Here is a 24,510-nt window from a genome sequence, read left to right on the forward strand (position 1 = left end):
TTTATGGCCAAATGGTAAATACTGTGTGATTTCTGGAGTTCATTTTTACTTCGAAGAGGTTCTTAAGGTTTCAGCACCTGCTGAGCTAAGCAGAAGAGCACACACTACTTCTAAATCAAGTTACAAGACATTTTAAATGAGCAGCCCCAAAATGCTATTTAAATATTAATATTTCACAGTTCGGTTCTGTCATTCCTCTTTGGAATTTTTCAATACGAGTTTGAATAACAACATTAGCCTGGCAAGGCACGTAGCATTCCTGCTGCAGGCTCCTAAGTAGGCCAGGTCTGAAACACTGAGCAATACCCAGTGACTCAGAATGCTTCATGCAACAAAGCCGCTCAGATAACTAGTCTCCAATTTTTCTTTCCCCCTAGGCACTATCCCTGTCAATCAATGCCAATCTCTGTCAGCATATGTTTGCAAACAGAAGTTATTCCGTTATTACAATGAGTTTGTCATCAAAGCTGGGATTGCCCAAATGAAATAACATGGACAGCTCCTGTCTTTGCCTGGTGACATTCTTGTAAACAAGATACTACGGCTCCTCAAAAGGCTGTTTATCCATGCAAGGAAACATTCCACCACAAAACTCTCTCGAGACACCTTGTACCATGTGCATCACCTTGGGAATGAACCTCCACAACTGTCACTGCAGAAATCTGAATTCAGCAGCAATCCCTGGAAGCAGCAGAACCTCCACATGTCATACAGACACTACAATATTTTAATCCTTTGACATCCGGTGCTTAGCACAAAAGTATTTCCTGGGGATCTCCAGAACAAGTGCTTAAAGCATCATGGAGGAACATGGGGAGAGAGCATGGGCCACCACAGGAAGTACTGCCATCTCTCTGGTGACACCCATCGTTCTGAGCGGTGCAGGATGTAAGCAGTTCTCATTTTCCTAGCGCTTTCCAAGGAAATTCACTTGGTCTTCATACCTGCACCTGTCACCGACATAAGGCAGCTTCATTTGCAGCCTGGGGATAATTCAAATCTCTGTTCATGGTTTGATGGTTTTAAAAGAGCCATTCAGGCAGGGTTCTCGGCTGCTGTCCGCCAATGGGGGATGCCGATTTACACTCTCTGAAGAGTAAGCTGCCAAAGTTTAACACGTCCTGCCACTTGATTTGACATATGTAACAAAACACAAAGACACAATACACAGGTCTGCAGACGGTCACTAACCCCACAGTCTTTGTTTGTAAAGAGCTCGTTAGTACCCAGGTTTATTTCTTTATGCGGCACTAATCTGCGAGTGCTTTAGCTTGCATGAAGTACTGCCTTGAGGCACATTTATTCCATTCAGTGCGTGTTCGGCGCTCAGATCAGACTGCCTTTAGATTTGATTATGGGCATTATTTGCGTTTATCTATTTAAGAGGCTTTATCTGACAAGCAGAGCTTCTGTATAGTGCCCATTAAAATCAAAGAATATTTATTCTTCTAAGGTGTTTTTGCTACATTAAGCGATCACAAGCTAGCTTTTAACCTGGGACAGAAAAGGCTTCTCGTATTTGGAAGTGGTTCTCCGAGGACCCTGGCAGTGTGCAGAATCTGACTTTCCAGCACAGCTCATGAAGAGATGCTGATTTAGCTCAGCAGGCCCAAAGCTAAGGTAAACCACCTCCCCACACACTTGCTACAGGAGCAGACTTGGAATTCCTTGCCCTTGGCTAATGCAACAGAGAGGTTGTGTTTATCTCCAGAGGCCATAAGCTGTGCTAGCAGCCCTCCTGCCAGAACAGTTCCCCCCACCCCGCTGACTGCTAAAGCAGCACTGCCATCCACTTCAGAGGATCTGTTTGCATAACAGGCAGGGTGCTGCTCTGAGAGAGGTAAAATCATCTCTGCAGTTTGGTCCGGGAGGGTGTGACTTGCCGTTCGGATTGAAACGCTCGGCTGTAACCCCTCCATGTGGATGCTGCGGGTGTGAATGTAAAGGTCCTGCCTTCGCACAAACGTAGTCCTGTTGGAAGAGGAGCATAGACATGCTCTAGAGAGGCTGAATCGTGTGTCTACTCCAGATCACGCACTCGTTTAGGGGAGATGGGTCTCCCCAGGGGCACAGAAGGAAACGCAGTAGGGGTGTGTGTCATTCTGGCCATCAGCTGGGTGGGCTGTAGCTGCCCATTGTGTAATGAGAATGATGGCAATAAGGCAGAGAGATCTGAGGAGCCGTCCATCCATGTGTGAATCAAGCATCTGGTTACTGACCTGCAGCCACACAATATCGGGCTGGGGTGCACTCTAGTGCAGGGAAGGTGAAAGGAATGTGCATTAGCTTTGATAATAATAAAATGGGATGTATTCAGAAGCCCAAAAATATTGAGTTCCAGAGACTTAACCCCATATATCCACTCAGCCAAGAGAGACAGCATTGTAATTAAATGTTGATCTTTACTTATAATTGGTGAGGTGTGTGAATTACTCTCTGAATTACTGCAGCTCATGTTACCATTGATCTTGAAATCCACGGAAATTCAATACCCACAGGCTTATGAGCCAGTGAACTGCGTGTGTTATTAAGACACTTGCTGCTGCCTGCTGTCCTAGAGGTGTGAAAGCAATAGATGAGTTACAATTCCATTATAACCTACATCCCAGTAGCTGACTAGCTTCTCTTGTCAGAGAGCCATATCCTGCCAACGGGAGAAATCCTGCAGAAGCAGGAGAGGACTCGGGCTTCTTTTGAATGTGTCAGAGAAGGTAACGAAGCCATACGGTGCATCTCAGAATGGCTATTCTGGGGTGACTTCCAGCAGGGCTGCAAGCAGGAGCCATGTATTGCCTTTCAGGGGGAAACGTGGCATCAGGTGCTTTCCTCCCACTCCGTATGGGAACTTCAAAAGGGGCCTGCATAAAAGCCCAAAGCAGCTCCTTCCCCGGTGCCCTAGGAAAGCTTTTCTTTCATCTCTTCAGGTTAGAAGGGATTGTTCGGATCATAATAAGGCTGCTCTTACATTCAGGCTTCTGCAAATCTACTAACAGACTCTTTCCACAGCAGCTTAAAAGTAGCCTAGAAAACACACATGCCCCCGTCCCTTAAAGTTATGTATTTTCTCCATTCTAAATCCAGCACACAAATGAAACTGATTAAAGAAACACAAACATGGTCACTTAAAACCTGAACACGGAGCGAAGATGCTCAGATCCCTTGCAATAGTTTCTTGCGTGACAGGCAGGATTCACTGTGTGCAATACAGCTCTGGTGTTTACAATACCCTTAAGGGTGAGACAAGGGCCCTCCCTCTCACAAGACAAATACATTTACATCAAGATGCAAGTCTCCACCACTTCTTCAGTCGCCATGACCTGAACACCTTTCAACACAGACCAGAAACCGGTGACAAACAACACTCAGTACATCAACCCCAGGCCAAGAGCCTGCTTTCATGTGGACAAGTAGTAATATTTCTGGACCATTTCCAAACAATTAGTTTATAACCCAGGACCAGGAGTTTACTCTGCCTGTGACTGGACACCATCCTAGGAAGCAGCTGGATATCTGGGATTGCAATGTAATCTGCTTCTGTAGTTCACTAGGATTAGGGGACAGGCTAATTTTTCATCATTAACAGGTCACTGCAGTTCATGACACATGTTAATCCAGTTGGTCCCTGCAGCTGAACACTTACAGATGTCTACCTTTGAAATCAGGTGTATCCTGGTCATGCTTCAAACACCTCCCCGCAACTGGAGACACAGAAACACCACCCCACTCAGTAGGGATGACGCAGCCTAAAAGTGTCATTAACGAGCATCCCCAAATTAATCATATCTAACAAGAGAAACACACTCCCCAGCCTAGGGAGCTGCTGATCACTAAGTGAAAGCGTTCCCATGGTTAAGCTAAGCCGGTGTAGTCAGCACCCGCAGCCGGGTAATTTGGTGAGTGTCGCCTTATGAGAAGGATTGCAGACTCCTAGTCAACAATTTGGTGCACTTGACAGTCACGCTCTGGACTCCGGCATCTCAGAGGCTGTGCTGGGAGAGCTCTCTCTGCCTCGAGATCCCATTACCCACAAACCCATTGCTTTATTGTCTTCAATTCGTTTCCCTTTCAATGTTCACCCTTCAGAACAGGCTGCTCTGCAGACTCCACCACCCAGACAGGGTTATCCAGCAGAATGAGCCTGGTTTCTGCACTGAGGAAGGAAGAGGGTTATGCTTTACCGTGTGGTCTGTGAGTGGAGGCAGCACAATGAGCTTCTCCATGGTGTTCATCACCACCCTCCAGAGCTCCTTCAGCACCCGCTTCAGCACGGTCTTTTCACACACCGTGGCAAAGAGCGTCAGGCTGCAGGGAGAGAGCAAGAGCTGATTAAAACAATGCAGTTCCAGCAGTGCAGGCTGTAGGAGAAAGGAGTGGAAGTGTGGGTGAGATTTAACGCCTCACTTAAACAATTGATGTTAACTCTCATCTCACAGGAAAGAGCAGCATTCCCTTTGCCTACAGCGCTGCTAAAGTAACATTTTCAGATGCTTTTTCCTTCAGCTTCAGCACTAAGACATTTGCACAAAACAGGATTTTTGTGCCTAAGAATTCAGCCACTGCTATTTAACCCCCAGAGCAATAGAAAGTTTTGATTTGTATTATGGCAGCTTGCAGGGGCCCCAAACAGGATCAGGGCCCCACTGTACTGGATGCTTACACATAAAATAGAACAAGCGCCCTGCCCCAAAGGGCTCATTCGAGACCCAGCAGGTGAGTTTACACTAATCGAGGGCCATTCTACTCTGCTAGCATGACCTCCAGAAACACTCCATAGAACTCACTCTGATCGAGCCCATCACTTCTGATCGTGCTACAGCCTCTCTTATGGAGGTAGGTACCGAAGTCAGTGCCCCAAAAATGGTCAGGAATATCACATTCCCACTCAATACTGTGACTCCCTGTGGAGTATTTGCACCCTCCAGACCATTGTAGATCATTGTATCCTCCTAGCCACAGAAACGAAGTTTCCTCATTTTTCAGATGCATGCTCTCTTTACATGAGAGATCCTAGTCGGAGCTCTGTTCCGCATCTCCTCTGAGGTCTCTGCTGCAGCTGGAAATGAGAGACCAGGCAGGCGCACAGCTGTTCTTTGCTTTCCTCTCCTTGTGCCAGAGATGAAAAGTAAAGTTTTAATGAAACAAAGCTCCCCCAGAGTCCAAAGGCAGTGGCACTGCTACTTTCAAGGAACACATGCTCAGCTGTAACACGTCTGGAGAGGGTGCACACTGGCATCCTTCTGTAAGCTCAGCTGTGTCTCTCCCCCTCCAAACACTAACCACATATATCTGAATGAAGTAAGAGTAAAAGCAGCAGCCCAAGTATTCCGACCTGCCAGAGCCCGTTCCCACAGAAGAGTGAACGTAACTGACTGTAGCCCAGCAAAAGGCCACGTGGCCCAACGGATGGGCTCTTTGAACGCTGATTTGAAACCCACCTTCCTGCTTCTCTCAGGAGAGCCCTCAACACCCTTCTCCAGAAACACATCAAGCTATTTCTTGGCTTCAATTCTGTGCTTGGCTATAGCTGCCTTCCTCAGCATCAGTTCTCTGTGTTTACTCTCTTTTGCCTGGAAGAGTTCTGATCAGTTTCCCTTTTCACCTCTCTCTGACCATCCCTCTGCCAGTGTAAGGGCACAGAGACATTAGACTCACCGGCAGAGTCCCACAAGGCTATATCTATAGGAAGCCGTTGGGAGAACTGAGGACACAACACACTGGCTGAAGTGCCAGCAATACATAGACAACACTCAAGCACGAACACAACCTCTCCCGGGTCTCTCAACGCCTAGCCAAAATCCTCAGCTGGGTGAAGAGCAACTGGCCAGAGCTGAACCCAGGCAACAAAGAGGTGATGTTAGCAGGATGCAGGCAGTGTTTAGAGGAACTTGCCTCCTCTGTAGGATAGACAAGAAGAATAATCCAGGCTCTGCCGCTGACTTGCTGAGGAAAGAAGTCATAAGCATTCCCACTTCTACTTCCCACCAATAGAAGGTGACGCTGCCTCCCAGGAGTAGTTAGGTAAAGCATGGAAATTGCTTTACGGATGTAAAAGTGCTACTGTGTATGCATGCTCACTATGAAGCACACAGTCCCTTTCAGCATCCCACCCGAGGAGAAGATGGAATGACAAGTATAAATGCAACAAAATAAACCATTTCTCATGCAACAAAATCACAAATTATACCTGGCGAATATCATGGGATTCACAGAAACACCATGATATCTGCTGGCTGACACTTTCAAAATGAGAAAGTCTGATATGTCATCCAGAAGCTGCCTCTTTTCCCAAGATAAAAACCCTCCGGGATGACTCTGATAGAGAAGACGTTTCCAGGGAATCATCCAGAAGGCTGGAGAAACCCCTCCCAGTCTGTTAGAAATTTTATGGCAGTATGAATACAGAACTGAGCTCTTCTTACTTTCCATCCAGGAAGTCCATTAATGGCCTCAGGACATTGTCCGCGTCTTGCGCCACCGTGTTCCTGGCATTTGCAGGGATATTTCCTGTCCCTTTCACTTGACAGAGTATATCTGACATCTGCTTGACACACTCATCAATACGGCTCTGAAAGCTAGACAGACAATAGAAACAAAGTTATTCAGCGGCAAAGCTATCACCTTCTGCACATGAAAACATAACTCGTGTTCACTTAACTACGCAATACTCCTCCTGACTCCATCTAAGACCTTCCCTATTGCTTCCTTCTTGGTGCTGTTAAGAAGGACATGCTATCAGGGTAATTAACTGTGTAGAATATCAGTAGTGACACTAGCATCCCTACACATGGTCACATCACGTTGGAGATAAACTCAGTCACTTAATTAGAAAGCTGCCCTTTCTTTTTCCAAGAATTACAACTGTGCTGTGTTTGGTGTATACTGTCTATGACTTCACGCAGATCAGTATTGTAACCAGTGCTCAACTGCAATGCACAGCAGACAGACACGTACATACAGCTCATTGCCAGACCTCCCAACAGAGAGTTGTTAAAATCACAGGTGCTCAGCAGCAAAGACACGGGCTGACTGAAACAAGCCCCAGCACCACAGGGCCTGGGTTATACATAAGTGTCAAGACTAACTGGGGCTTGGCTAGCCAAGTGAACAATGTCTGTCTCTGTTGAAGTGACATGCCGGCCATTAGGGGAGTTCAATTGTCTGGAACTCCCAAGGATAGACGGGTAGAGATCCGAGCCACATCCATTCAGGAAATTAGCTTGTCACAACCACTATCAGTAGATGGCAACCTAGTTACTGCAGACAATCAAGAAGAATCTAATGTAGTGATTTAACGTGGGGATTACTGCAGCAGAGCCGTCAGCACATCAGCTGGGAATGAAGGGAAATGCCTTGACATTTAAGTTTGCAATATTGTCGTGACTGTGCTGGTCCCAGGGTATTAGAGACACAAGGTGGGTGAGGTCAAATCTTTTACTGAAGAAGCTGGTCCAATCAGAGGTATCACCTCACCCATCTTGATATTTAAGGCCACTATTACTGACAATAGATGGGAAGTGTGGCATTCAATTAGCTAATGTCTGTGCAGGGCCTTGAACATGTAAGAAGTGCTAGGGATTGTGGCCAAGGTTTAACACCCCTTACTCCACCAAATCAACCGAACCTGCGGGCGGGGGTCTACAGCTGGCTTCTAAATCTATATTTGGGCACCTACATAAAGGGCCTGATTTCCTACAGCGTTGAGTCAGCGGGACACGTGTGGCATAGGTGGGCCTCTCTCCTTTCAAAACATGCACCCTCTGCTCCTGCTACTCACTAGGCTCCGTGCCCCACTGCCTTCTTCTCTCACCATGCAGCAGCCTCCCACCAGTGCATCCTACTCCACTGAAGCAACCCCAGAGCCAGGCCTCCGTTCTCACATTCACCTCTCTGACACTGCTGAGGTGCTCGAGAGGGTAGGAACACCACAGCGTGGCACTCAGCAGAGTGCCAGCATACAGTGCTGCAGCAGCCAAATGCTCAGGGTCTCGCTGATTGCCATATTTGGAGTCTGGAAGGAATTTCCCCCCAGGTCAGATTGGGAGTGGGGGGTTCGCCTTCCTTCACAGCATGGGGCATGGGTCACTGGCAGGTTTAAACTAGTATAAATGGTGGATTCTTTGTCACTTGAAGTCCGTAAATCACGGTTTGAGGACTTCAGTAACTCAGCCAGAGATTAGGGGTGTTACAGGAGGGGATGGGTGAGATTCTGTGGCCTGCGTTGTGCAGGAGGTCAGACTAGATGATCATGATGGTCCGTTCTGATCTTAAAGGCTATGAGAGGCCTCATATTGCAGGGATCTGTGCTTGGGAATAGGGTGGGCTGTATATAGACAAGAAATTATCAGCTTCTCAGGGGCCAGCAGCAGCTGCTTCCTTTAGCCCCAATGAGCTGAGTCCTCTGCTCTGGACCCTTTCTGCCAGCTGGTGCAGGGAAGCAGGGTTCCCAAACACAGAAAACACCAGCTTCCGTGAAAATGGCCATGCAGCTGCGCCAAGTCACCGACACCCAAGAATTCCTGGTTTGCAGGGTCACATAACTACATTAGGGGAAAACATTAAGCGTTGGCAGCTACATCTGACTCTGTGCATAAACTGCAACGTAACTGGGCTGCCCAGCATAAACCAGTCACTGCAGTGAGCTAGGGATGTCAGTCTCTCAGGCACCAACAGATAAGATTCCAGCATTCCCCGATCCATATGCCGTCTCCTCTCCTCCAAGGCTTCCAAGAACAAACAGCATCTAACCCGCAGTTAGGTGTAAACTGTGCTATGTTTTCTCTGAGCTATAAAACCTGGGGTATTTATTACGCGTGAAAAGCTGGTGTGGAGTGTTACACTAAGTAGGCTGGTAATGCAGCAGTCGTGTCTCAACGCTGTTGAGCTATTGAGATGTGAACACCCGACCCAGGTGTGTTTGGAATACATTTACTACGTTTGGGATGTGCAGAATGGGATTAAGGGTGTTCTAAGGATAGACCCACACCAGGCCAGGATGCAGAGAAGGGATTGCCAGCCTGCTGAGACAGACCATGTCAGATACTGATTTAATTTCATTCTTTCTACAGAATGGCCATTTCAGCCGTGCAAGTGGCTCCATACCAAGCACCAATCTTGAATAAAGCTTGGTTCGTAGGTATCTATGTCTAAGGTGCCTATCATCTTGGTATCTGAGCTGACAAGGTGGCAGGCGGTTCTCCAGTTTGCTCTAGGTTTAGTCGTGGATGTTACTTTTGCAAGACACATGCTGTGACATCTTGCCGCCCATTCTTTGGGGAACGGTACAGCAAAGCGGGGGTCTGCAGATAGCAAAGGGAGTGCTCCAGGCCTGCTGCTGAAAAAGCTCATCTCTTGCCTCTTGAATCTGTACCTAGGCTACCGAAGACAATGTGCTGGAATATCCTAGCTGCCACGCCCCCCGGGTCTTGGGGCGGGGGTATTGTTTGTTATGCAGAGTTGGAAGCCTACAGCCCTTCCAGAAGGGAGTGTGAGAGTGGGAAGAGGTGGGTGTGGGACCATGCAATGGGGTGAATTACTCTCCCAGTATCCACATATTGTGTCCATCAGTAATGCACTAAATATGGCTCTTTGGCCAAACAAGTCTCTGTCATGCTGTGCTCTGTGATGGTGCTTCCTCAGGACAGAGGGAGCAGGGAAATTAGATGTAACTGTTTCCTCAGCCACTGCAGCTATCCCTCAAACATGAAAAAAGATCTGATTCATAAGAGGTGCAAAGTGTCCCAGGAGTTGCCATTTGTACAGATGCTTTTTATGCTAGTGAGGACACCTATCCTACCTCTCAGTTACATCCCTGAGGAGATCTGTCTTGCACAGTAAACTGCCCTTCCACTTTTAATTTGATACCATCATTTCTGAATAAATGAAGCAGCTGAACCCTATTGACTGGTTAATCTCTCTCTCTCTGGCACATGTTTTTGAAACACTCCCTGATAACATGTCCTGATACTGCATAATCTCTGTAAATTACACTTTCAAATGCCAAGATTCCACCCTAATTGTCTTGTAACATTGACACTGTGAAGACAAGTGTCAGATAACAATACTAACCCACTAATTATGATTTCTCACTCATCCTCCATCTAATTATGAATGTCATTGACTCAGTTCCATGTGTTCATATCTCCCCATCTCCTGCTGCCACTATCCATGAATAGCAATGGGAGTTACGCACTTAGCTACCAGTTCCATATGCTGAAAGTGCAGCTGTGTGTCAATAAGTCCCACAAAGTAACTGACGGTCATAAATACTACAAATGTATGGATGGGAAGCCGAGCAGTCAGGCTGAGTTTTTATTCTCACCACCCAAGAAGGAGCTGCACTACTGGATGTGCCTGCATTAAGCTTTTTATAGGGCATAGATGAGATGAACTGTCCTTATTGTGGGGAATAGTGATTGTCAAAGATTAATAGACTGGATCAATTGGGGGACATTTTACTTAGGAACATAGGATGGAAGGGAATTCCTGGCTCATCAAGTCCAGCCTCCTGCTATCACAGGCCACCCCCGCCCATAAATCCCATTCATAAATGTATCAGAACTAGTTAAGCTGTTTCCCCCCACTACTCCTGTTGGGAAGCTGTTCCAGAACCTGACTTCTCTGACGGTTAGAAACCTTCTTCTAATTCGCAGGCTAAACATATTTATGGCCAGTTGATACTCAATCCATGCCTCCATACAGAGACCTGAACATCCAGCAAAGGTAAAGACAGTCTTCAGCCTTCCAGTTTTGCTTAAGCTGCAACTTTTGTGCTCATTGTAGATTTGTGATAGCTGAGGCACATTCCTTGCCATAGGTAATTTGTATCTATGATTTGTAAATAAAGCTTTTAATTGCAACTAGCAACAATTCTGGCACTGGTGCTAGCAATGACTGACCAGCCTATAAAAAAGTGCCAACCTCTGCAACACTAGAGTACCGAGTCTCAGTGTGAATCACAAACGCTAAGCCAGTTTCCTTCCGATTTTAATACTCATTTAACAATCAGAAAGCACTCAGCTGTTACGTACTTTAACAGAATGTTTGCATTTAAACAAGAATATCACTTCTGAATGTTCAACTGGAAACTGCTTTCAGAGCAATGAAGAACAGGACTCAATTCTCCCAGACACAAGTGCTGTTAGCAGCAGGATCAGCAATATATGTAATCCAAATACATTTCACAGTTCAGATTCTCACGTTCTGTTCCCAGGCAGAGCAATGAACACAACAGATACAGTTTTCTGAAAGTTTCTCAATTCTTCAGATGGAGAATTGAGCACATGAAGAATTGAGCAAAGTCAGGGCCATGAATTTGATTCAAAACAGAAACACACTGTGAAATTGCCATGTGTTTTACTTTCATCTCTCAGTCTCAGGAGAGATGCAGCTGGAGCGGAAGGAAAGGAATGTTTCCATGGTTATAGAAGCTAGATGTACTCACCTGTTACCAAACACAACACTGAGCTCATCCAAAACATTGTTCAGTTTCACTTGGAGCTCTTTGAGATTGTCACTTGCTTCTGGGTCCAGCTGTGGACAAAAGGAGAATGCTTAGCTGGAAAGCAGAGGTTGGTTTGCTGTTCCCCAAAGCACCATTAGCCACTGATGACTAAATGGTAGAAAAGCACATGAAATATCCTCAAAATGTGTTTACTAGTATCCTTTCCCAGGCACCACTGTAGAGCTTCATGGCCAGTGATAAAGCCACTAGAAACCTCCCCATAGAACTTGGGAGACATGAACAAAAGTTACTTTGGCTCCTACTTTTCACCACCTCTTCTCAAAGTCATCCCTTTTCCTGCTACTCTAGGAGGTAAGAAATAAAGAAACATTTAAACCTTTCTGGCACAGAACCCAGACTGCTGTGTTACTGCAATATATACCTTTGGGTTCCGAGTCGCCTTGTGGCTATAGGTTTAATCGAAGACTGGCTTCTTTAAAGTGTGGCTTTTTACTGGGCTTTGTTTCTCCATTGTGAATTTGACAGTAGCTGCGCCACCTTCCACCTCCAGTCATTGCACAGACTTCAGGCTGCGGTTCAGTGGAACATGGGGAATATGGCCACATTTCCCCCACTCTTTTGAAAATCTGGCCGTAAGTGTCACAAAGGGAGCGGTTATGTGCTGAGCACTTTCGAAAATACTGACCCAGTTGGGGATCCTGAACACATGAAGATCTGGCCCCTTAGCACTCAGCCCTGAATACTCCTGAGTTAGACTGAGATACAATCGAGATCACTGCGTGCGAGTCTTTCAGCTGAGACATGAAAACCTGAGATCCTGTCTGCACTGCATGAACGGGACTGACCTCTTGACCCCTGCCCTAAGAGTCCTGGTTTGCTCCACGACCCATAGCCAACAATTTCCCTCTTCTGCATTTGTGCAGTGTGCCTGATGCTGGCGGTTGCCTCTCTCCAGACTTAGGTGGTTGTATTTCAGCAGGGCAGCGCTGCCTGCACATGTGGAGTTTGGGCTGGAAATGCTCTATGAATGTAAGATAGGATCACTTCCGGTTACATCAGTCTTCTGGTTCTTAAGCATAAATAAAACGCCTCTGCTGTTTGTGAATTGGGACTTTAGAACTCCAGCCTGACCTCCAACTTAGACCATCTAGTCACCGATACAGGTACTTGTTGCAACAGCAGTGCGGTGGCTAGAATTCAGGGGCTTAGGTTTCTAGGCTAAATCTCAGTATTGGAGCTAGACAGGAATTAAAGACAACAGGAGTTCCTGCTACCACATTCTGTGCTGGCTGGAGTCCTGCTTATCTCCTTTAGCATCTATCAGAGAAAGCAAAGCCTCTGGGGAAATACAGAGCTTTGGAATGGGATTCACTCCTTTCCCTTTAATAAGCTAGCTGGGAAAATCCAGATTTTAATAGGTGTTAGAAAGTGCGCTTACCAGTCTTCTAGATCAGTTTTCAAAAACAGAGAGAGAAATAGCAGCTGTTGGTTTATTGATGAGTCTCAGGAGTGAAGCGCTGCCTGCAATGACTTTCCAGCTTTATTAATGTGAGTTTGTAATGTCATTCCCTGTGCACCTGTTTCTCCACACAGGCAGCAGTGAAGACGGCAGGATTCGATCAGGAGGCTAACTAGAGACTTTAGGCCCAACTCACCGGTACAAAGCTAGGGATACAGTCTCCTAGCGGTTGCTTTTCTTTCTACCCTCCAGCCCCCTTCTATTCCCCAGGCATGTAAGACACCATCAGTTTAGTCTCCAATGCAGAATGTGCAGTTTACAGCACCGTTACTCCCCTGAACTCAGCCCACTGTCTGAGGGAGTGGGACTCAGGATCAGCCTGACTCACCGTGACATTACAGACAAATGCTTTGCCAGCTGAACTAGAGGATCAGCTCTCTTCTTACACAAGCCAGCAGATCTGGTACTGATCACTCACCACGCCTTATAGTCTGCTATTTCCTTCATAGCTACAGGCTATGGCTGTGCTGAATCCACAGGATAGTCTTAGGTCAGCATCTATGACAGCGATGGTGCATTGCAACTCATGGCCCTTGGAATGTCGAGCTCATGCAGTGTACAACGAATGAGTTATTTTACTGTGGAAAGTTACATAAGAACATAAAAAATGGCCATTCTGGGTCAGACCAACGGTCCATCTAGCCCAGTACCCTGTCTCCGGACAGTGGCCAGTGCCAGGTGCCCCAGAGGGAATGAACAGAACAGGTAATCACCAAGTGATCCATCTCTGGCAAACAGAGGCTAGGGGAACTCAGAGCATGGTTACTACAGAGGATGCATTGAGTGCATCCAGGCTGCCTCTTACTATTTTATTCTTGTAGCAGTGAACCTCCCCTTCCCCTCCAGTCAGAGAGCAAAATATGGCTCCTCGGTATCCTATCATCACCAAGTTTTGCATTGGCTAGAGGGGATCTCTGGGAGCAACACTTCACCCAGGGGATGAACACTCAGGCCTTTACAGTGCTTCTGGCCAAGGGGCTGCAGACCCAAACTCAGATCCCTGTAGCACTGTCTCTCCTCTAAACTGACCCCCACCCCCTTTTCAGGTGCCATTAACAAGACTGCTACTGACACTGATTAAAAAAGTTTCTAGTTTTTTCCTCATTACACATTAGTAGCCACTAAGTGATAGTGGAAGGAAAGCCAGCTGTGGTGCTGAATTTCTCAGCTCAGTGGCAGAAAAGTCCTTTGTCATTATGTAGATGTTGATTCTTCTGAACAGCTGCTAACACATAAGAAGGAGACGTGTAGATAATGTATTAACTAGCTCCTTAATGGCTGGTATTGGCATTTCCTGGCTCGACACAAACTGCAGGGGATTAACTGAACTGGGATTTAGGTCCATTAGAAGGGCGTGAGATTGATGCCTACTATTTCTGTATTTGAATTAGATACAAGTTACAGTCCTTCATAGATTTTCTTCAGCTTTCAGTGTAGCTGGAAACTCTTCTCTGCCAATATGGTGAAGCACTGATAAAGGCTCCTGAATGAACTGATATCCCTGGCGGGGGAGGGATAGCTCAGTGGTTTGAGCATTGGCCTGCTAAACCCAGGGTTGTGAGTTCAATCCTTGAGGAGGCCACTTAGGAATCTGGGGCAAAAATTGGTCCTGCTAGTGAAGGCAGGGGGTTGGACTCGATGACCTTTCAAGGTCCCTTCCAGTTCTAGGAGATTGGTATATCTCCAATTATAAAAATACTTTGCTGCTCAGTCAATGACTGCTAAGTGTACCATCTATCCATGAGAACAGGAAATGCCACTTGGACTGCACAATAAACCAGGCTTGCAGAGCAGCAAGGAATATTAGAAAGTAGGTGCATTATAATGCATATCATGACCATGGCATTTCTGCTGGAAGCTGGAACTCCTCCACTGCCTTATTGAGCCTTACAATCTCCCTCACGCTGGGTGCATGGAGCGTGACACTGAGAAAGCAAGCTAATAAAAATGTTCTCTTTCTATGAAACATGAGACAGCCTAGACAACATGGTGATGAATTCTGAACAAATGTTCTAATTCTAGTAGGAATAATACTTGGCACTTCCACAGCATCGTTTGAGGATCTAAAAGCAGCATCGAGACAATGAATGAAGACTCTCAACACCCACCCTACACATGAAGCCGGGAAGCATTATCTCGGTTTTCAGAGATGAGGCATCCTGTCTCTATTTGAAGACATCAAGAAATAGAGACTCTACCACTTCCCATGGCAGTTTGTTCCCTTGCCGGTAACAATTTGTGCCTTATTTCTAAATTTGATTTTGTCTGATTCTAACGTCCACCTCCTGATGGTTGTCGTGCCTTTTGCTGGTGGATTAAAAAGCCCTTTGGTACCAGCACTTTCTCCCTGCACAGGTACTTGTACACTGTAATCAAGACACATCTCACACTTCTTTTTGATAAGCTAAACCAGATCGAGACCTTCTTTAAAAGGACACAATACATTGGCTTTTGTCACTTGGTCCCAAGGATCACTCACTTCTCCCCCACCTTTCAGGAAAGGGAGAAGATGGAGGGCTGAGCAAAGCCAGCAGTAGGCATTTCTAACTCTACTGTGGATTTGACAGCAGTCTTACAAGCCTGAAGAATTCAGCAGGATAACAAGCTCTTAGCAGGAGCCTGGACCCAAGGAATGCTTTCCCACAGCTCTTATAACAAAGACAAGGCTGTTTTTCAGCTATTCTTGCTGGGGTTTGTCATACAGGTGACTTAGCATTTAAAATGAGGGAGAAATCTGGCTGAACACTAAGAAGAGAGTATGTTTTACTGGAGCATTTTTCATACAGCTTAGCTGATAGCATGAAAACTGGTCTACTAAAGACTCTGTTCTCAAGGCTCAATACAGTAGCACCTCAGTGTTATGAACACCTCGGGAATGGAGGTTGTTCATAACTCAGAAATGTTCCTAACTCGGGACAAAACAGCATGGTGGTTCTTTCAAAAGTTTACAACTGAAAATTGACTTAATACAGCTTTGAAATTTTACTGTGCAGAAGAGAAATGCTGCTTTGCCTTTATTTTGTAGTAGTTTACATTGAACACAGAACTGTAATGTATTTGCTTTTTTGTGCGTGTGTGTCTGCTGCTGCCTAATTGTGTAATTCTGGTTCCAAATGAGACGTGTGGCTGACTGGTCAGTTCGTAATGCTGGTGTTTGTAACTCTTAGGTTCTACTGTAAATAATAATATTCTCTGATATTTTCCCTGGGAGGCTTGTACTTCAAAAAAAAATCTAAGTTTCGACACCTTTTAATTGGGCTTTTGCAGCATATCGAGAATTCGTGGCAGTGGGCAGTGCAGTACATGGGTTTTTATCCTGCAGAAGTTAATGATTGCATAACTTGCGAAAGGCAAAAGGCGGCAGTGAGTGGGCTGCAAAGTCGTTCCTGACGAATGAAAATAGAAAGTATTACACTGCCCACTGTCAGACTGTTTGTACCATTCCCAAGCAGGGGTGACGAGAAAACAGCACAGGTGGCGTGAGGGGGGAGGGATAGCTCAGTGGTTTGAGCAGAGGACTGCTAAACCCAGCATTGAGAGTTCAATCCTTGAAGGGGCCATTTGGGGATTGGTCCTGCTTTGAGCAGGGGGTTGGACTAAATACCTCCTGAGGTCCCTTCCAACCCTGATATTCTATGGATTCTATGACTGCTTTGCTTGCATGAATTTATGACTGCCACATTCAAAGATACCCAGATTCCAAGGCCAGAAGGAACCATTGTGATCATCTAGTCTGAGCACCTGTGTAACACAGGCCAGAGACCTGCCCCAAAATAATTCCTAGAGCAGAGCTTTCAGAAAAATGTCATTATGCATCTGTGAAGAGATGAGTGAATTATACAAGTTACTCCAAAGTTATGTCAGTGACATCAGGGAACATATATGACTATCATCACTAGAGAATCTGTGCCTACAACATTTACACCACAACACCATTGTGTATAATGCTTTTACCACTACAAATAATTGCAGAAACACTATTTTTTCCCCAAACACCTGACATTTGAGAGAGGTTTTTAGAAGCTGTATTGATAATATTTGTATCCCTTTAAGTCAAGTTGTCCTAGCAGCATGAGATCCACTGCACAGGCTCAAAGGGAGAAAAATAAAGTGTTATAAAACTCTAAAATGATCTAAAAGAGCTTTTCTATCAATTATAATGTAGTTTGAATGAGAGAATCTCTTGGGATCTTCCAAGGTGGGAAACAAGGGCAGTACCCCACTGGAAGGAGGATTTTCCAGATCTTTTGTGCTCCAGCTTCTAGCCTCAGTGGGTCACAAGATATTGGGTATTACACCCAGGGGTCTAGGGCTGAATGCTGCCTTATCCCACACCTGATATCCTTGGGTAATGTTTCAGGGAGAGTACAAGGAATGCAGGCAGGGATGGGATTTCACAGCTGGGAAGAGAAGGAACAACTATTTGAAACCTGTTCGGAGCGTTGTAATATTAGAAGTACTCCAGGTGTAGATGGATTAGGTGAACAGAATGCAGCTGAAGCAGTCAAAGTGCATGCTATCTTAAATTCATTTCATCTTTCTCACCACCTCCAACTCCTAATTTCTATGATTTGTCAATCTGCAACTCCTAATATACATGATTTGTCTACCTGCAACTCTTAATTTATTAGTATAAATTACAGGAAAACTGTCAAGGTGCTTCCATTTAGCCACAGTACGTTGGGTAACACAAAAAAATAAACATTTACTTAGAGCACTGATGTGACCTCACCATGACATTTTCTTATTCTTTACAGAGAGAAATACCTCCTCTCATTGCTTTCTATGTAAACATTGCCCTCACTGCTATATTTTAGTGCCAGCCACTGTATGAAGTATGGATGCTGTATGCATCTCTTGTAAACACCAAGTAATTGTCCTTCTTGAAGGAGAAGACAAACTTTGCACAAGATGAGGGATTTCCAGAACACATAATCAGCTCTATTTTCAGAGTCGTCATCTCACTAATTGATATTCACTGGCCAGGACTAATCACTATCAGAGTAGCCACTAAAACTAGAACAAGGCAGTCTAGGCTAGCGGAACCAAGGATCTGGCAGGGTTTTAATCTATGCAGCAAAGTACTAAATGCATACCAAGAGGAAAACCCTGGGGAGGTCAGCTATTTCAGGTACTTGGCACAAGTTAAATGAAGTATCTCTGGTGAGCAGTGGCAGGTGGATGAGGTGAACAAACAGCATGTAGCAAGGAGTTTCACTCCCAAGAAAACTTTCTAATATATTGAGCAAACAATATTCCAGTTGCTCAACATGTCATTTGCATTCTCTCGCTCCCCAGGTTTGCTAGCTCCCAGGCTATGAGTCACACGGTTTGAGCCACAGCTCCCAGAACATCTCCTCCTCCTTGTATAACCCCACAGTGCAGGGAGACCGCTGAAGAGCCTGCAGTTTCTCAGCCATTTTCATGTCACTACAGGAGGAGGCTTTCAATGGAGGAAGCTGCAAGGGACAAGCTGGGCTGGGAGGAAGAAGCTCGCAGCAGAGGGAGCTCACGAAGGTCCTGGCAGATACATGAGTTTTTGTATAAATGTGCTTTTGTTCTGGATGATTGCTGTGTGATATCACAGCTGAGATCTGCATTCCTGCTCCAGCTAGCGTCTAAGCACCCTGAGCACCGACTGTCTGGACAGAGGTGGAGCGTTAGCGTACCACAGACGGGGTGCAGAACATATGTACCCTAAACACTCCAGTACGTTACACACACTGTACCGTACCCTACACCAAACAGTTCAACATGCTCTTGTTATTTCATTGCTCATGAAGTGCTGAGTCATCACGCAGCATTAGACAGGAGTGTGAAAATACAGAGGTCTGCACGCCCCCAGTGCTGGCCACAGGTCTCTCCTGTGAACCTGTGGTCCAAGCTGAAACCTCCCTGTGATTTCTCACCTCACTGGGGAAGCGCTGGGATAGGCATTGTTGAGACTCTGTGCTGAAAGCTGCACCCTTTCCGGAGGGTGATCTTACCCAGGCTAAGCGACGGCGTTTAGATTGTCATTCAATACAGTTTACCACCAGGCATTTGAGATACTAGGTTATTCCCCATTGTAAGTACAAGGAAATACCGTGGCTATCAGATGGCGCTGTTGGGTAACTTGGCAAATGCTGATTTCCCAGTGGTGACCCCCGTACGTGCGAGTGATGCCTTCATAAAATCAGTTACATACATTTAATCATGGGAGCAATTGTTCTGGAAAACTGGCCCTTTGGGGCCATGATTGATGTAATGTCAAGGCTGGGTGCACCCTGTGCAGCACAAGTCGAGGTTGCTGGGACATATTGTTTCAGGAGAACTGAACTCCACTGTGAAGAAAACCTCTTTGCTGTCGCCCTGGCATTAGCCAGTGAAACATTTAGCAGGTTTGTTGGGTTTTTTTAAAACTTAAAAACAAGCATTTGTCACTTCTTAGAATTATGCCACTGAGCACTAGAGAGACTTGGAAACAACAGTGCAGAGTCAAAAAGCTGAGCTGCCACCCCTGAACTAGCCTCTTGGCGTGCAGACGAGAGCGCAGGATCTAGCACATCACAGCTAAAGAAAAGGCCCCGAGGCTCTGAAAAAGATTTTTTCCTAACATGAGCAATGTCCTTTTCTTCATCATCCTGAGTCTTGAAAAGCAATGAAAAGAGAGGAAAAAAGATATACATTATAGCTGCGCATCCTCTCTTCACCAACAGCAACTGAAACAAAATTCTTTCATGTCTTTGAAACTTGCTACCCTCTGAACAAAACATTCACAGGAACACGGCAATAAATCTACCTTGGCAAACCCTTTCTTAGGGATCCAAGGAATGAGACATTACACAGTCCATGTGTGTTTAGAATAGATTAAATGTAGGTCATTTACTCCCAACCAAGTTACTGCCCTTCATTTACACACTGCACAAAATTACTTATGCCCATAATGGGGAGAGTTTGACGACATTCTTACCATATTTAAAAAACAGACTTGAAAACATCTTGGTGTGCCCCTGTCCAGCCCACATTAAGGCATGTTCTTATTACTGTCTTGTTACTTCTTCCCTTGTCCTCCCTCCCTTGTTCCTGTCTGTTTGAAAAACCTGCTGTTGTGTTCAATTAGACTGAACGATTTTCGGGGCAAGGGCTGTCCTTTCACTCCGACAGCCCGGCACCTAGAGCAATGGGGCCCTACTCTTTACCGGAGTCTCTAGGTAAACCAGTAGTTATGTGCATAAATAGCCAGTTTTAGTGCTCGTACCTCCTTAGCACCCATGGCCTCAAACATCTTCTCGAGCTGCACTCTCAGCTGCTGAATGTTGTTCATCAGGATGCAGGGCTGAAGGAGGCAATGGCAAAGTCTTGTTACTGATTCGGGTGACAACAGTATTGTTTGTTCTTTCACTGGCATAGCCAGGGCTAGAGTTTCCCCCAGAACGTAAATGAAGAGGAAGGGCAGATTTCAGTGCTAACAAAGCTAAAGAGGAAAGTCCCTCTCTCCAACCGGGAAAGGGGGCAGCTGCTTGCAGACATGCCAATCAGTGGTTAAGGGGTTGCTCCAGTAGACAACCGGCAGCTGCCCTCCTGCAAGAGTCCATTCTCACATCACTCTCTCAACTCTGACCTGTGCAGATCTGAACTGCATACAGAACATAAGGGAAGGTGCTGCACACCGAGGTGGCCACTCCCAGAAATTCACGCATCAGTGAGGGGGAAAACTATCTGCTCAAGCTCCCCCTGTTTGCAATTAAGGGACTACGTAGCAGACCCCAAACATCTCTAGGGTGGGACTCAGCTAGGGCTGAAGGGAGAAGGGATGCACTGATATGTCTCAGGCTGCTTCATTCAGAATCTCTCCTCTGAGCACACTACCCATGGAGCCATTGAATTGACAATAGCATCCAGTAGCAGTCTGGAGGATTTGTAGCACAGAGGCAGATACCCGACCTAGAAAACTACCAGGCCATGGTGAAGTGGCATTAATCCTAAGGGGACGAGATGAATCTTCTCTTTTAAGTACCCCGACATATGAGCAAATCCACCCGCCTACAAGGGAACAGCTCCCCACTGGATCAAACAGTCAAACACCCAGGAATGATGATCCTCTGCTCCAGTAACACTCCTGATGAGAGTGCCAGACTTCCAGTTGAATAGAAGCTTTTCTATATAGGGAATTAGATTTTGCCAAACCCTACATCTACCAATCAAGGGGTTTTCTAAGATTGCTTCCCAATTGTCCATATATAGGGAAATTCCTGCCTGATCTATATGAAGTAAGGAAGGTCACTGACTTGGGTCTTGAAGAAAAGGAGCATCTGGCAGCCTGACTGAGTTCTAGGTCACAGAAGTGTAATGGCTTGTCTTGTTTGGACCATCCCTCTTGAGCAGAACTGGGGGATGGCAGTGTCCCAGCTCCGTCTGTTGTCATTCATGGTTATGTCTACATGCTGGGGCGCACAATGGGCATTTCCTTCCAGAGATTAAGCTAAGGTTTCCACCACACTAGCACGGATCAGATGTGTACTATTTTGGCTTCAGTCTCTTTGGGGTAATTCACTGCTGTTTGTGTGCGCCATTAGCAAAAGAAAACTTTGGGAATGAAATGTTAAGTTTCCCCAGACATGGATGGATGCCAATTCTATCTGTATCCCTGGCAGGCTATCGGGTTGGGTAAAGCACAGATCACTGCTCAGACACTATGGAAGATTTGAACCATTTGTGAACACCACAGGTGGACTCTACTTTAAGAAAATGGTGGGAAATTATTTCTTTTGAAGAAAATAATTATGGGTAGAAACAATGAAACCGTATAAACAATTAGCACTTGGAGCAGAAAGGGGAGAAAGCCTTGGTAAACACATGAAAACGGAGTGAACAACATTAATCTTTTTCTTCCACTCTCTTGGGGCAGCCGCAGCTGCATTATCTATTGAACCACACAGGAAAAAATACACCAACTAATAGCCCGGAGCGACACCTAACAATCACTCCACTGTGATCGGAGTCTGACATCTCTGGTGCCATGTCCCGCCAACGTCAAGGACAGAGTCTGAATCACGTGAGCACAAAGGGAGAAAACCCATTTGCTAAGAGGAGGCTGGAGCATTCCCCTGGCTTCATTAAAGAAGAGCGTCAAGAACAGCATGTGACAAGCCCCCAGATTTCAGACACCGCGTTTTATTCACCACCACCATTAACGACCTAGAAACGGGGCTGAACAACAAGCTGGTTAGAAGCAGAGGATACTAACCTGGGAAGTGTTTGTGAAAACCAACTGGGAGACAGACATGGTTTGAAGATCTACAAAGAGTGCCCCATGCCCATTTCTTTTCATAGCCATAAAACAAGATTTAGACACTAGGTTTGATGCCTCACTCCAAAGGGCCCTGGAAAAAGGCGACAGCAGCTGCCATAAGCAGTTCCCCAGGTTCAGAATGAAAAGATGGGGAGAAGAGTCCAAGCCCCAGCAAGTCAGGCAGAGTCTACCTTGGCCATCACCTTGGCACGTGGCCAAGCACACCTTGCAAGCATGAGCCTGACAGGAAGGGTCCATCTCTGCTCTCTACAATTCCATGGGCAGCTGCAGCCTGGGGAGGGAGGGAGGGGATCACGGCAGAGTCTGCAAGGTGCAAGCGTCTGGAACATTTATTTCCACTTCCTTAATGGAGAGCAAAACCCTCTGACACAGGTGTGGTGGGACTGACCCACACCAAGTGCCCAATTTTATTTTATAGGTGAGCAAATCAACGTTAACTCCATAAACCACCTGAGGCTTGATGACATGAGCACAATGACAAGGTTTATGGCTTCTCAGCTGCAGTACGAGGACTCCTTTACCTGCTATTTTAAAGCTATTGCAGAACGGTTCAATGATGCCTGGATTTCTAAAGGGGGAGGGGGGAGAAATCAAATGTTACTCACTAGTTTCTCCTTGGAGCAGTAGGACTGGAAACACTTGGAGAGAATGTCAGCGTACTGCATCAGCACTTTCCCAATTGTCTGCAAAGACAACAGCGAACAATGTTATACTCTCCTCTTCCACGGAGAAAGGCAGGATGTTTGCAAGAGAACACAAAAATAAAATCAAACCAATAACTTAGAGTAGACAGGATTCACCAAAGCACTTCGCTTCTGTTCTTCAGGGTTCATTCATTTCATTTTTGGGCGGCTATTTCTTTAAGCAATTTTTGAGTTTTATGCAGATGTCTGAAAATCAGGCTTTTTAAGGGCTCTCTCTTTGCGTATACTCTAATGAATAATCTCTTTGTAATGCTCCTCACTGCACTTTAACATAGTCCTGTTTCAAACAGCACCATGTTAAAGTGGACTAGGAACCCTTTAGTGCACAGTAGCAGGGTCTACACGAACCAAGTAATGTGCAACACACTCGCGTGCTTTGGAAATCACACCCCTGTGGTGCAGGGCCGCCCAGAGGATTCAGGGGGCCTGGGGCAAAGCAATTTTGGAGGCCCCTTCAATAAAAAAAAGTTGCAATACTACAGAATACTACATTCTCGTGGGGGCCCCTGCAGCCACGGGGCAAATTGCCCCACTTGCCCCCCTCTTCTCATGTGATCCCGCCCCCATGGCTCTCTTGGCTCTATCACTGTTAATCTAAAGTGGCTAATTTGAAATGACGCTACCCCCCCTCCCCCGACATGACTCTCCCTGTGGCACTGAAATTAAATGTAGACTCTAATTTGGCATTTGAGAAGTGAAAGGGATGGGAGCCCTAAGGGAAAAGCTAACAGCTCGGCTCTTCTGCAAGCCTCAAACTGCTGAATGGGCTTCAGGGTAGGGAAGGTTGTGTCTCTCCAAACAGCCTGGCCCTGCCCCCTATCTGACCCCCACCCACTTCCTGCCCCCCAACTGCCCCCCTCAGAATCCCCAACCCATCCTGCTCCTTGTCCCCTCACCCCCCCAACAACCGCCCCGTCCTCCGACTGCCCGGACCCCATCCCCCCCCACCCCTGACAGACCCCCAGAACGCCCATGATCCAACCCCCCATTCCCCATCCCCTGACCGCCCCCAGCAGCGCTGTCCAGGGCCGCTCCTGGGTTACCGCCGCCTCCCCCCTCTCTTGGCGCCTCAGTGCGCCGCGTCCAGGAGCTGCCCTGGCCCCTGGACAGCGCTGCAGCAGCCTGGCTCCGGCGGGACCGGAGCTCGCAGCCCTGCCCCCTTACCACACGGCTCTGACTCACTGGGAGGAGCTCAGGTCCCGCCGCTACAGCGCTGTCCAGGGCCACTCCTGACGTGGTGCGCTGAGGCGCCGGGGGATGGGGGAAGGCAGAGGTGGGGCCAGGGGCCCCTGTGGGGCCCAGGGCCTGGGGCAAATTGCCCCTTGGCCCCCCCCCCCCCCCCGGGCGGCCCTGCTGTGGTGTGTGTTATTGCTCCACATAGACAGGCCCTTAGATACAAGTAACCATTTCCAGTGCTTACTGGAGAAATGCCAATGTTTTCTAAATTTGTATTTTATTTTGTTTTTTATACAGGGGGTGTTTTTTATCAGTGTTTATCGGTTAAAACCAACAATACGAAGCCCTAAAAGGA

The 24,510-nt window shown here is 46.5% G+C and overlaps 1 protein-coding gene across 4 annotated transcripts in view; it reads right to left on the reverse strand.

The window, feature by feature from the left end:
• Positions 1 to 24,510, reverse strand: part of UNC13B (unc-13 homolog B) — a 354,256-nt gene that overhangs the window by 20,428 nt on the left and 309,318 nt on the right. For all 4 annotated transcript variants that reach the window (XM_039543401.1, XM_039543398.1, XM_039543403.1 and 1 more), the window contains 5 exons: positions 22,881 to 22,958; positions 20,221 to 20,298; positions 11,441 to 11,529; positions 6,420 to 6,572; positions 4,179 to 4,302 (listed from right to left, as the gene is read on the reverse strand). In XM_039543401.1, coding sequence (XP_039399335.1) covers positions 4,179 to 4,302; positions 6,420 to 6,572; positions 11,441 to 11,529; positions 20,221 to 20,298; positions 22,881 to 22,958 — 522 coding nt within the window. The remainder of the gene's footprint in view (positions 1 to 4,178; positions 4,303 to 6,419; positions 6,573 to 11,440; positions 11,530 to 20,220; positions 20,299 to 22,880; positions 22,959 to 24,510) is intronic.

This window comes from Mauremys reevesii, linkage group 6 (genome assembly GCF_016161935.1).
Source record: "Mauremys reevesii isolate NIE-2019 linkage group 6, ASM1616193v1, whole genome shotgun sequence".
NCBI classification, from domain to species: domain Eukaryota; kingdom Metazoa; phylum Chordata; order Testudines; family Geoemydidae; genus Mauremys; species Mauremys reevesii.